The sequence below is a fragment of the Atta colombica genome, unplaced genomic scaffold, assembly GCF_001594045.1.
Source record: "Atta colombica isolate Treedump-2 unplaced genomic scaffold, Acol1.0 scaffold100, whole genome shotgun sequence".
NCBI lineage: Eukaryota > Metazoa > Arthropoda > Insecta > Hymenoptera > Formicidae > Atta > Atta colombica.
In genome coordinates this window covers 1612793-1627118 of record NW_017259185.1, presented here as the reverse complement: position 1 = coordinate 1627118, position 14326 = coordinate 1612793, and the positions used below count along the sequence as shown (strand labels likewise).

Here is a 14326-nt window from a genome sequence, read left to right as displayed (position 1 = left end):
TATATATATATATATATATATATATCACAACTGCAAGATATGTTCACCAATAATATATCTTTTCACTTTTAACAGTTGTTGATTTCTTCTTATTAACCATTATCGCAATTCTGCGTATAATTGTATCTACAGATTCCTTAAGAAGTCATATGTAAAAACAGCAAGATAAATTTGTAATTGATTATGTATAATTGATCATCAGCCGTATTAACAAATCTTTTAGGAAAGGGGAGGACAAGGAATCGAATTGCCATTGAAGCGGTATTGTCGTTATCATTTCTGACGCATACTCGCAATACAGTGTCGAGTAACCATTAAACGAGTGATAAATAATTTACTACTATTATTACATAAGTACATACAGTGTAAAATGTCGGCATGATCGTTGTAATACGGTGGTTAGCATAGAAATATTCATCAAATCATGCAAACATATTAACAGAGAATTTGCGATAAATCTTGACAAACTACGCGCTCTGTATATAAGATTAGACAGAACATGTAGCGACGAGCATTATTTATAATTTGAAGTAAAAAGTATTTGTTTTTATCTTTTCTTTTACATCTCATTTCGCTTTCATAAAAACAGTTTTTGTAAAAGCAATTTTTATCTTTAAAAGCGTTGAGAATAATGTAAATTGAAGCCATCGAGGTAAGCTTCGGTGTGTTAAATAGAAAGAAAACATCGTGTGCTGGACGATATTGTCTGGAATTTGCAAGTCACCTTGTAGAGAAATATCACTTTAACTTTAAGTTTTGTTATAAATAATTGTAACTTGGAATTACATTATTCTGTTAACATTTATTTTCACTTACAATGAAAAAAATAGAGTCGGAGGATGATTTAGAGGATGAAATAATTTAGTTCATATCTTTAAAAGAAGCTTTTCTTTCCACAATCCGATTTTATATGCATTAAATAATACTTTTTATATCCGAGCAATTTCGCACACTTAGAACATTAAAGGCAACATAAGGCAATATTCTCGTCTGTGTAAACATAATTCTATCACCCTTCGTATCTCTCATGCTTGAGAGCAATTTGTCAGCAGCGTAACCGAATAACGAATCGGAGGGGAGCTCGCAGAAGGATCGTCGTCGTCGACGACGATGTACAAACGTCTAATGTAAAGCAATTGATTCGTGCTAGTTAAAAATGTATAAAAATCATGTTTTGATTACTTCCCAAAACGTGCTATCAGTTTTCCTTCCTCGAAACTCCCAAATACAACGGTTACGCACACTTGACTAGAATCGATCCTTAACAAATATAATTAAATTGCACATTTACAAATTCTTGCAACGAAAAGATAATTAAATAAATACAATAATTTAATATATAAACATATAAATAAAACAATATTTAATAATTATGCACATAAATTATTAAATCGTGCTGACTTTTCTCTTTCTTTTCTCTCGGTAAATCAATTCTAATATAAATATTATATAAAATATTATATAAAAATTCAGTAAAATAGGACTAGTTTCTTTGTTGTGTGTGTGCCTGGAAATTTCTTTTTCCCTATTAAAAAAAAAAAGATGATTAATTTTTGAACCTTTCATCCTTTTCTTTAATAATTAATCTATTTAATAGAAAACAAATTAAATCGAGAAGTACGGTCATATATATGTTGTAAATTAATGTAAAAGGTAAATTACAAGAAAATTTTTAGTTGCGTAAAACGAAGAATTGCGCTCTCTCACAGTCGAACAAGAATAGATTTTTAAAAGAATTTTGTGAAACGAGAGAAGCGCAGAAAAATATCACTACAACACTTTTTCGGATATGTTCAAGTTGCATTCAAAGCTCTTTCTTCAATTTTACTACATTAAAATTGTTATAGTCGAGTTCCGACTAGAGGAGAACCAAGTAGCGTTGGATTCCACCGTTTTTCATGATCCGCCGACGTTTTTCGAGTGCAATGAAAACCATCCCTTTGTTCTCCTTTTCTCTCTTTTCTTCTCATTTTTTAAAATCCAAGTTCCAATTATCTAGTCCATATTAATGTCACCGAACTCAGCGCGGGATTTTAGCGACCCTTACTGTCATTCGCTCGATAGATCAATTGAAGAAATCATCGCCGTCGAACGGGTCGCTCTCCCTCGCGAAGATATTCACCGATTCCGATTTCCGGATATACTGATCACCTCTAGCCGTTTTATTATTATTATTATTATTCCCTGGCCCATATTTTCCTTGTCTCGAATTCTTCAGCGGCAACGTAGTCGCACGATGGTCCGGCACGTTATCGTCCAGTTCGGACTTGAAGACAAAGGCATCGTCGTCGAACCTCAGATCGCCATTGAAGAAGGAATCACGACCACTATCCTCGGAAACGAAGCCATCAATGGACTGCTGTGGATCCTTGGTATCGCATGGCAGCTCCTCTGGCGTGGCTTTGAGATCAGACGACAACCTCTGTCGATCGGACGTGTCACTGGATGCGCTTGCCGTGGGTGTGAGATCATCTTCGAAGTAACTCGATCGTTTATTGTATTCCCGAACGGGAATATCTCGCCTAGGATGATCCTTCGGACCTCTGATACCAGACGAAGGACTCGCGGGCGGCGGCTCTCGCTTCTGGTCAGCCGTATCCAGTCGTATGCGCACGTCCACTGGTGCCAGCGGTTCTATCGTGCCGCTTGGACCAGACGGTTCCATGTGCTCGACGCTTTGTGCGAAATCATCCTCGAATGGACTCTGCGTCTTTTGCACCTGTCGAGTCTTGTGCCTGGCTATTCGCTTGCGATGCATCGTCTCACTCTTTGAGTCGGGACCCTCGGACCAGTACGGTCGCTCTATCCAGCTATCGTATTCCTGATCACTACCCCAGTAACTCTCGCGACTCCTAGAACGCTGAGAGGGTCGTAGATACGGATCGGAATCATTGTCGCTGCACTCGGACCTGGAGGCGCCGAATTTGCGTGGTTCTGCGTACACCATATCACTGTTACGGCCATCGTTTGCGCTGTTGGGTCTCTTCGGCCAATGTCTCTTCCTACCCGCCGGATTGTATCTGGGCGAATCGTCGCCCGGACGTTCCGGACCGTACTCCTCGTCCCAGGACGGATAGTCGTGAGGTCTGTCTCTGCTATCGCGATATAATGAATAGTAGAGTGATTCTCTTAAAGCATAATCGGCGTCTGGAGGTCCTCTTCTACCCCAGAATCTGTTATCTTCCTCCCATCGTCTTCTCTCGTACCTTCTTCTGCTCCATCGATCTTCCTCGTCATAGCCCATGCTCTCTTGGCTGCTGCCGAAACGATCTTCGTCGTTCCACAGCATCAGCTTTCGTTTACGCTCATCGTCATAGTACGAACCATGAACGTCGTGACTCCAATTACACCGCTGTGGCGGCGGCTTCGATCGGCATTTCCAATGCGTTTCATATTGATCCTCATCGTCCTTATAAGGCTGCACTTTCCGATGTGGATACCGCCGCGGACCTTCGTCTTCCCATTGACTCTCCTCGTACCAGGGTGACGGGTCGCGCGGACGATGAGCGCCACTCTTTGTCCACGGTGCACCGCGCGATTTCCTGCCCATTCTGTCGCGAAAGCTGCGGTCCCGCTTATCGGTATCTTCATAAAACGATCTATCTTCAAAACCGGGTGCATCGAATCGCGGATGCCGGGACCAGTATCTACCATCCCCTCGTAACCTGCCGTTGCTCTCCTCGCTCTCCTCCTCGTCCTTCCATTCGTTGTCACTGTCGCCTGAGTGTCGGTAACCGCTGTTTCCTTTAAACGAAATCTCTCTATGGAAATCTTTGCCGTCTGGTGACCATGGCGAAGTACCGCCTATCGATCGCTGTCCCTCGCACGAAGATCTATCGGATGAGCCAAAGACGCCCGTATCGAATTTGGCCCAATTAGTGTCTTCCTTATTGTCATCCTTGTCCGATCGCGTCGTCTCCCCGAACGGACAAAACATGTCTTCAAAGCCCGAGGAAGCCAATGGCTTGGTCTCCTTGACGCGATGTGTATCGGTATTCAACATTTTAATCTCTTCAAAAATGTCCATCGCTACGGCCTTCAAATCTTCCGAATCCTTTTTAGTCGAGATATTCGAACTCGCTGGTGGCAGACTGTCGGAAAACAAATTCAATAATTCTACCTCCGCTAGGTTTCTCGACTGCTGAATTTGTTGCTGAGATTGCACCACCGGCGATGCTCGGGCAGAGCTCAATATTTCTTCGTCGTCCTTCTTGATCGGCACCGGCTCTGGTTCGCCGATGATCTCCCGTAGAGCAGCGTATTTGTCGCTTGATGTGGAGATCGAGGATTTTACCTCCATCGAGGATCTCTCAGTCACGGATGAGCCATTCATCTCATCGTTAAAAATATCGGATCCAACTTTATCAGACAAAGTGCCATTGGCGTCACTCCCTTTTTCAGAATTTTCTGGTCTATCTTCTGCATCCATGATAGTCTGCGTCTTCTCTCTATCATCGTCTATTTCTGTTGGCTGGACCGTAGATGAATCAGATGTGACATCTGCATCTGCAATCATGTCGCTTTCCTTCTCGATTTCTTTGTCTTCGACTTCTATCGATTTTTCTGTTGTTAAATTTGCAAGGGAATTAGTTATTGTTTCATCCGATTTCGTTGCGGGCTCTTCTTTCAACAAGTTTTCATTTTTAACTGGTAGCTTGACGGTCAAATTCACTAATGAAGCTATAGAATTCGAAGTATTCTCATTGATTGGTACATCTGATTGAATTTGAACTTCGTCGGAATCTTGTTCGTTTTTATTAAACTCTTCGTTATTCTCAATTGGCTCTTCGACCTTTTCTTCTTTCTGTTCCATCTGCTCCATTTCCAGTAATTCTCGAAAAACTGCGTACTTATCATACGTAGGATCCTGTTTTGTTTCCGGTTCGTAATTAGTTTTGAAAGATTCCGAACATACGAAAGAAGTCGAATTCGATCCAATCGTCATCTCGAGCGACTTTGATGCCAACGACGACAGCGATGAGGTCACAGGTTTAGGTGGAATCACTGTTTGCTCCTTTATCGATGTCGACATCGATGTTGTCGTTATTGACGGAGTTTCCTCTGCATCAGCGACAGTTTCTTTTGCCGAAAGACTCGCCAAGCATTGCGTGAGTTGCGTCAAAGTTAGACTCGTCAGTTGCTGAACGGTCATGCCAAGACTGGAAGCCAACTCATCCAGATTCGTCCACGATGATGTCAGCTGACTGAGCGTGATATCCAGCGGCGGTTTCATCTTTTTGGAGTCCGTAACTGGGACGATGCTGCTGGTAGTAAAGGGCACGGACGACAACGATGTTGTGGATGACATCATCGTGTTGAAAGAATCCTCGAAGGCGGAAGTAGTGGTCGTCGTAAAGTCCGATCTGCCGGATATTTGCGGAGGCGGACTGAAATTGTCGTCGAACTGATGACCCTTGATTTCTCTCGGCGGACTTTTGTTTTTATCCCTAACAATTTTGGTGGGTGACGGCGAGGTCTCATGCTGTGGAAAGTCGTACTGGAAATGTCCCTCCGTGTGTGGCGGTCTAGGTGGTGGCCTCGCGCCCCCTCGAACTCCCTGCTTCTTCGGTGGTAAAGGCGGCGGGTTAATAAGAATATTTCCCGTGCCCCTAGGCGGTGGTTCTGGCACCAGATCCAATTCCGCGCTCGAGCTAGAAAGACGCGAGTTTGCGTCCGATGAACAAGACCGTAGTGGCGATGCCGGTGACTCATTTGTTATTGAAAAATCTACCGGAAACTGTTTATTGGACTCCAAAGACTGCGTTTTTCCGGCCGGTAAATCAATGTCAAAGTCCCTCTTTCGTACTGATTGAAGATACTTCTTCGGACTGGGTAGCTTCACCAATCCCTGTGTTGATTCCGTCGAGTCTCTGTCCATACTACGAAGAATCGAGCTTCCTCCCGAAGCGGTAGTCGATCCTTTAGATAACGTCGATTCTTCCGGTGGCAAGCACACCGAGAGAGGCTGATGATGTATCGAGCGAGAGGTTGTCTCTTTTTTCGGCGGCGAATCGATTCTCTGTTGGGAGGAGGATTGGCTCGCCTCGTTCTCGTCGAATCGATCGAAATTGGCGAAATTATTGTCCTCGCTGTCCCTCGACGATAACTCATTTTGCGTTTTCGTCGACTCCATGCATTCCGTGCTGGTTGTGATGTTGAAGTTTGTTGGAAAACTATCGCTGGAATTCGTCGACACCAAATCTTTGAGGACTTTTTTCGGTGGATTTTTCAAGTGCTGGAAAAAATCCTTCTTGTCCACGTAAGGCTTAATCAGACCAGTACCCAGGGGATCCAATTCCGTGAACACGTCGATTTGCGGACTTTTTGTTTGACTGTTACGAGGCGTAGTCTCCACTGAGCTCTGCAATACGATATACGTGTGAAATTATTATGGAAATGTATTATTCGCTAAAAAAAAAAAATAGAGAGGAAATTAATACTTACATCTTCCGGATCTTTCTTCGTCGTTGAATTTTTATTGAGATTTGTCATCTCACTGTCGTTAAAAAGATCCTCAGCTTCTTTGTCAAACCAGTGAATCGTGCTCTGTGGTGGTGGCGTTTTACTAACTAACGTCGTCGCCGGACTGGAAGTAGTCGATGCGGGCGGTACTGGTACGGTATGCTGTCTTTCTAAATGTCCTCTCTTGGTCGAGGAGGGTGGCGGTGGCAGAATTGGACGAACTGTGTCCTGCAGCTGCAACAGGTACAGAAAAATAAAACGTCGAATATATAATATTGTCAATGAATATCTTTTTTTCTTCGCTATGAATATCATGGTTGTAATGATTACGTTTGATTCGTTTCTGATAGATAATGAAAAAAATACAGTTTCTCCATTCACACCGATATTAAGATTGCGATGATTGTAATTTCCTTTCTAACGCATTAGATGAAGAAGATATTCGCATATTCGCAATACCAATCCGCACCTTCATGTTCGCGAAAGAATCACCGAACGGATCAGTCTCGAATAGATCGTCGGTAGACGGTATGGGATTTTCTGGTGTAATTTTGTCCATCTGATGAATGCCCTGCTGCAGCGAATTCAGTTCGAACTGCAGATCTAGCAAATCCGCAATCACACCGCTCTGTGTCTCGTTCTTGCGATCGGCGGTTTTGTCGACCTCGCAGTTAGTCGTGCGAATTCGATGAAACGATGACTCGGTGCCCGCTGCGCCCTGCGACAAATTATCGTAACGCGTCTCTAGCGTCTGTTAATTACGTCTTACTATTATCGGTATTTCTCTTAAAATCCATTTCACCAACGTCGATGAACTCGTACCGTTTGTGCAACCGATTCTTTATTTCTTTCTAAATCGTAATAATACAATATGATAATTACAATATAAATAACGACAAATAATCATCTTAATTATGATTAAAGACATTTATAAAAATTTTAAAATCTGATCTTTTTTTAACTTTTAGATTTTCTAGTTCTATTTAGAATGAGATAAAGAATCAGTTAATATTGACTGATTTTAGATGTTATTTAAATTAATGAATTCATGAATAATGATACTTCAGGCACACTATGAAGAAAATGAAGAAGCAGTTAAAAATACGAACAAGAAGAAGAGTCATTAAAGAGAACAATTTAGCTGACATATCTTGACTGCAGCAATTATTTCGAAGGATTGAAACTCACCTTGGTGTCGGGTGCCGATTCAACGAAAATACCGCCGGTGTGGAATTTAATCGCATTAATGGCATTCTGCTCTATGTGCTGTTTCGCCAGTTCAATCTCTTTTTTCTTCAGCTCGAATACTACTTGGAACAAGTCTCGCATTGCTATCACCACCTGTTAAACAAAATATCTTATTTGTGCCACTTGTATGAAATTTGCAGATGTAAACTCATTTACATATTCGAAGTCAGACGTATTTGAAGAATTCTTATTTGAGAATGTTTCTCGATTTAATTTTTGAAGAAATCATCTTTTTGAGAAATTTAATTTTAAAAATAACAGTAAGATTTTTTTATTAACAAATTTTTTTCATTCATCATCTTAAAATTTTTCACGTATGTATCGATCTTTTTGTGTTCCAATAAAAAGAAAGGATAAACTTTCCTTTATTTTAAGATCAATTTGAAGCCTCGAGAATTCCTGACGAATCTAAATTAACTTCCTTTTCTTTAGGAATGAAAAATATCGAGGAAACTATCCACGCCCGTTGATCGTAATTTCCGAAATCTTTCTTCGATCGTTCGTTTTATTCTCACCCTTCCCTCCTACCCCCGTATTATCAGCGCGACAACCCTCTATTTGCTGCGATTTCCACGTCGGTTAAAACCTCCAGCGGCGCATCAAACACGCCGCCGAATATACGGGCGAGGATTACCGGAGTCGTTTACAGGAGGCGAGCGCAGAAATTAAACTTGGAAATTGAATGAAGGCGTAAGGTTGTTGAATTAATTTGCCACCTGTCGAGCTTCCCGAGCTGATTTCATTTTCGCGGCGATGATCGCCACTATTGAATTGTACAAGTTGAGGGCCCGGCAATTATGTCAGCGCGCGCACAATCGAGAGCGAAAGTCTCCATGCTTCATGCCAGAGTTAAACATATTCCTCGACTTAACGTAGCTGATTAGTCGTCATGAACTGTTCGCTACTATTATGTCTAATATTCGTCTTGTGGAAAGTTACTCGCGACCGCAATGTATTACGCGAATAATACTATATATAATAGTACTAACTATTTCAAACTTATTTTGCTCAATGAGAGACAAGTGAAAATAAGTACATATATAGTATGAAACAGAGATTTATTAGAAAAGTATCTTTTCTAATGAATTGACTAGATTTTCGTCGCACAATAAAATTAAATTCAATGAAGCAAAATTATTATACGCAGTTGTTGTCTCATATCTAATTTATTCGTTAAAATTCATTATTAGAATTAAATTTGTGTTTATTATATCCCAAGGATAATGATAATATTTTTACGGTTATTTCGCTCCTGATCGATTGCATTTAAAAACAACATGCTCGTGTGTGATTTTCGATTTTCTTCGATGCAGAAAAAAAGGAAACACTTGAAAGAAGCATTTTCTCAACGCTTAAATCGCGCTGTGCTTGAGCAGAAAAGTGGGATATATACCGACGGATTTGAATATCAAGAAGTTGCTCGTCGATCCCTTTGAACGGGGCATACGAAGCGAGCCGTGGATAATCCGGCAACAATCTCCCGCGGCGAGGACGTAATGGAGGAACGGGGTGGAGTTGAACGCGGAGCCGTGTAATGCAATTATTTACATACGCATCCGGGATTACGGTCGCCCGAGGTCGATATTGCTTCTCGGATCGGGCAAATATCATTCTAGACTCCCTGCTCTCCTCCGGCTACACCCCTCTCGATCCCGGCCGGTTACTCGTTCCCGATAATTGACACACTTTAACCGCGTTTGGCAGCGACGCAGGAACGCGAAATCGTAATCGCTCGTGCGTGTCCCTGATAACTCTCGAGCTGCGAAATCAATTCGATTCGGCCCCTCGCCTTGTGCGTCTTGTGCATTCGGATTAAATTTTCGTATATTTGCCGAGGGCCCGTGATACAGGCTCTTCAAACTGACGTTCAAGTACGCATGAAGAATTCATCGTTACTTATAGAGAACAAGAATTAATCATGGATTGCGTCACTTCATTGCATATTTCACACATCTTTAGAGGAAATTTTTTGGTGCAATGATATATGTAAAGAAACAATCGTTTGAAACAAATATCAAACAAAACGAAAATAGAAAAATTTACCTGACTCGCCGCCTTATCAGTCTTAATGCCGAAGAATCGATGTCCAGTATCCGGTGATCCGAAAATATATCCGAAGGCTCTTGAATCGCTCATATCTTGCGCGATAAATGATATTTTATGTACCGGATGATGATACAGGCAGTCCTGCGAAAGGATGTAATCATAAATTATGTCATAAATCGATCCGCAGTGTTTCCCTACATGAATAATTTTGTTACTTACCCCCGTCTTTTCGTCCCTCAAACGAAGCCCATCTATGCTGACCTGAACGGCGATTCGTTGCTTGTGCTCACCGGCGGCGCGAATCGCCATCTTCAGTTCAGCCAAGGCCGTCTGGCACATCCGGTCACCGCGTGCTTCCGTCACTTCCAAAATACCGATCAGCTTCGCCTTGAACGACACGCCCTCCCCAAGAAAGCGGGTTGGGTCATTCTTGACTGAAAGCAAAATATATGCTGAATTATTTTAATTTCCTCTTAATTCCTTCGACTGAAAGAAAAAATAACTGGCAACTTATTACAGAAACGAATAAAAATAATCTCCAATCATACAGCTGTCTGCAGCTGTATGATTCATAATTCGTACACGATAAACGATCTATTTCAGTTTCTTATTTTTTTTTTTTTTATAAACGTAGAAAATTAAGATTGCAGCAAGAATTTTTGAAAAATTGGTTTATCAGTGTCTTCAGCTTAATTCGTTGAATGAATTGATAATATTGTTACGAGTCGATGGTAGAAGCTGATAACAAAACTATAATTTTCCAACTTTTTTTCGTATATTGGCATAAAATCGGCTGGTTTAGACTACATTATTATTTATACTTTAATTGTGCAAAGGGACTTTAAATCTATGCAAAGATAATTAGAAAAATATTTATTTGAAAAATAATCGGTAAAACCGACGACTTTAGGATCCTCTAAGGTCGCTCGCCGCGAATCGTTCTCAATTCATTTTGCACGGTGAACCGTCGCGGAAGTAACGCGAAAATACGAAAGCACGGGGTGTGCTTGTTGTAACACCACGACGTGCGGGCCCCGCTCGATCTCTGCACGAAGGAGAATCGCTCGGTGCCCATACAGTAGATCGAATTATCGTATTTGAAATTGTTGAGGGGGAGCCCTCCAGAAAAGCGATTCCGACGGCGATAGGTTCGGACGCATTAAATCGACATCGATCGGTCGTACAACTAATTTGACCGGCGGGACTATAAAATGAAAGAACTCGAGTGTTAGCCGAGAACGATCTCCCGTCGGTGAGGTCCAGGATTAAAATTAATGGTTTGGAAGCCGATAATTGGGTCTATATCTGTCCGTAGCCACGATAATAATACGTGCCATTTGTTGTATTCATTTTGGTAAACGGAAGTGCCAGCCAATATTGCTTTCATTGTATCAAAGTACCCGATAACATTTGGTAAATGGAGATTAATACTGATAATAAATATTTGAAACAATGCATTACGCCAGTTACACGACTCGTTATAACTTCGCGGTTTTTGATACAAAAGTGTAAATTATATGGTATAAGTTATAATGAATGTAACTAGTTTATGTAGCTTCAAATTACAATAAATATCAGCGCGAATATAAATAACATACTGTACATTATGGTCTGAGAATAATTATATTAGTTTTACTATGCAAAATAGTTGACTTTATCAGAGACCGTGTGTGCAAACAAGAGTACGATAAATCTTGAACATCTAAATAATATAGAAAGAGCGTAAAAAAAGAAACAAGAGGTATCGCGACTTTTTTTTCTCTCAGCAGGCTCTTCGCTGCCCCTACGATTTTAATGACTGAAGGTTGCTGTGGCGTTTGTTCGAAGGCACTCGTAGTCTTCAAGTGTAGAATGCCAACTGTCGGCACTCGAGGACTATATACGTCTGGTACCAATCCAAATTTTCATCGAGACTCCTTCTTTCTCTCCTTGCTTTTCGCGCCAGATGCGCTCTGCATTGCACTTGCCCCCATGTATTCCGCGTCTCGAATAATAATTATTATTGTGGCCCATGAAAAGAGTGTACAATAAGATGAAACAATCGGACAAAGTACGAATCGACGTGATATATTACATTTAATTGTAAATTCCTCTATCATTACGAGAAAATTTTTACAACTCTTATTTAATATTAACTAAGGCCCGATTGCACCAACGTACTTTAACTTTAGCGAGGCTTAAACCTCTCAGTTTCTCTCTTTAAAGCCGAAAGAGAGGAAGAGATAGATAGAGTTTTAAATTTCACTTAAAATTAAAGTTGGTGCAATCGGACCTAAGTTAAAGTTTGATTAGTAGTTGATTACTTATTTAAAGAATTAAAAGCACTGTTATTAGTGTTTTTAATAGTAAAAACATGTAATCGTTACTAATCAATTTAATACTTGCAATATTAAATTCCTCGTCGTAATAAGAAAGAGTCGTAATAAGAATTTTCTCGTGTATTAGTACTTAATAAATTAGTTAATAATTAATTTAATACACTACTATTAAATTTTTTTCTTTAAGAGTCATCGTTAAAATTCTTTCGCGTAAATATTAAATTGATTATATAGTAATTAATCATTTATTTGAGTATTAAAAGCATTATCATTAGTTTTTAATACTCAAAATAAGTAATTAATTACTATATAAGCAATTTACAATTAGCAGTTTACTATATAAGCAGTTTATAATTAAAGAGAGAAAGACAATGAAATCTTCTGTTATTTCATATTTTTCTTTAAAAAAATCTAGTCTCGAAGGCACCAGATTTAATAGAAATGAATGTCTCCTGAATCTTAATTGAATTTTTTCCAGTTTCTATCGGTTTCTGAAGTCAAGTTATCGATAAATTGATAAATTCTGTGTATATAGTACACATCTACGCGGTCTACGATAAGACACGCGACAGCAAATGTATCGGAAAACTTGGTGTATCGTTGTGAAAATATCTTTATCGCGTCAAGACCACTCTTGACATTTTCACAAAAAAAAGCTTGGGTCGAAGAAGTCCGGCTCGTTCAAACTTTACCCGGTTATTTATGGATATTTTGTATGATGTAACTCAAGAAAAAATTATTGTAAAAGAAATAGCAATATGACTATTTGCTATGTGACAATGAAAAATCTAAGATTCAGAAACAATGAAAAGAAATGATAAATTATTATCATGTGATTCATCAAGAAATTGTTGATTTATGCGGAGTGTATTTGTCTATATAATGACTCACAGTCTTTCAATTCATTTAGCGACATTTTCTATTTTCCTCTCCAGTTTGTAGTGAACACTTCCTATTACACGAGTAATTCGAAAACTATCGACCGTTTAGCTTTAAATATATAATGAGGAAGCACGCGCCGATATATGCCATTTCAAATCATGCTCGTCGTAAACTTTGTTAGAATATTTCCCAGCTTATTTCCATAACGAGATCTCCTCATTCTTTCCATAGCATTCTTTTATGATTTCAATTATACCAATTAAAATGTCTAATCGAATAAAGGGATAAGCACGTTTCCGCGCTTCTTCTCAAAAGTCCTGCAGTAGTAATCTAGAACACGCGCACGGACGTCGACATCTCTCGGCGATGCGAGAAGTTCATTGCTCAATTGATAAACGTTTATCTGCGTGCAAAAGGGGTAAACTTCCGGTTTTGTCGTGAGTGAATTCACGACTTATTTCTCCTGTTCTCATTTTCACGTCACGAGACGCATCAATCGTGTCGAATTGCATAGTCAAACGTAAAAATCGCACGAGGCATGAAAACCCCTCGAATACGCGAACACGAGGAAGCCATATTACGGAGCGCTCCTAACCACCCCTAACGGATATACAGGGTGACACTAGAACCACCCGTCGACTCGCCACCATCGGGAATGACGAGGAAGACACATAAGCTCTTTGGAATCATGAACGATTCACAGAACACGGGGCACGCGAGGGTAAACGAGTCTGAGCGAATAAAAATCTTCTCTCTACTCACACTTGCAAGGACTGTTTTTTTTCCGTAAGGTCTGCATTGGTGGTCCCACGTAGACGACGACGAAGGAGAGAGAGAGCCTCGAAGAACACGGCACGAAGGGGTCGAGAATTTTCTCTCTATCTTTTTCTCCGTCCGTCTGTCATCCGCACCCCCTCTCCCGGTGACCCTGCCTTAAGACGCACCCTCGTACGTCGGCACACGGTCGGGGACACGATACTCAGCACGGACACATGTCGTAGCACGTCAGTCTCCCTCTGTCTCTCTCCTTTTTCCTGTTCCCTCTGTGTCCGCGCACCCCCTTTCCTCTCCTCTCTCTCTCTTTCTCTCGCGTATTCTCCTCTACCGTCCTCTTCTCGCACTATTATTCCCGGCCGGCGTCTCACCCTCCGCGCCGTGTATTTCCCATACGCCGAGAGGAATGCAAGCGGTCGAGAGATGGGCGGCGCGTGTATCACGCGTATTCGCGTACGCGTCGTCGTGCACGCACACACCGCCTACACGCACCACCTAAAACGCGATGACGCACCACCGGTTGGGACTCGACGACCAGGAGCAGCGGGATCGCGAGGATCGCTCCGCGCGCTGCTACCTGGTACCGGGAACACGGT

General features: G+C 41.1%; 1 protein-coding gene across 2 annotated transcripts; it reads right to left on the bottom strand.

Annotated features, from left to right (window-relative positions):
- Positions 1–1908: 1908 nt before the first annotated feature.
- Positions 1909–14320, bottom strand: LOC108686638 (protein disabled). Of its 2 annotated transcripts, XM_018192069.1 has the most exons (7): positions 13719–14320; positions 9976–10190; positions 9754–9897; positions 7651–7803; positions 6932–7180; positions 6445–6696; positions 1909–6361 (listed from the first exon to the last, which is right to left on the bottom strand). In XM_018192069.1, exons 1-7 carry the CDS (start codon positions 13753–13755, stop codon positions 2066–2068), a joined length of 5346 nt encoding a protein of 1781 aa, XP_018047558.1. In that variant the 5' UTR covers positions 13756–14320; the 3' UTR covers positions 1909–2065. The 2 variants fall into 2 exon arrangements, with proteins under 2 accessions (XP_018047558.1, XP_018047561.1); XM_018192072.1 differs by lacking the exon at positions 6932–7180.
- Positions 14321–14326: the final 6 nt, after the last annotated feature.

Coding starts and splice junctions, on each gene's coding strand:
- LOC108686638 (XM_018192069.1), bottom strand. CDS start 13,755: ATGCAGACCTTACGGAAAAAAAACAGTCCTTGCAAGT. Junction 9,898..9,975: donor TGAGGGACGAAAAGACGGGG/GTAAGTAACAAA, acceptor ATCCTTTCGCAG/GACTGCCTGTATCATCATCC. Junction 6,362..6,444: donor CGAAGAAAGATCCGGAAGAT/GTAAGTATTAAT, acceptor ATCGTATTGCAG/AGCTCAGTGGAGACTACGCC.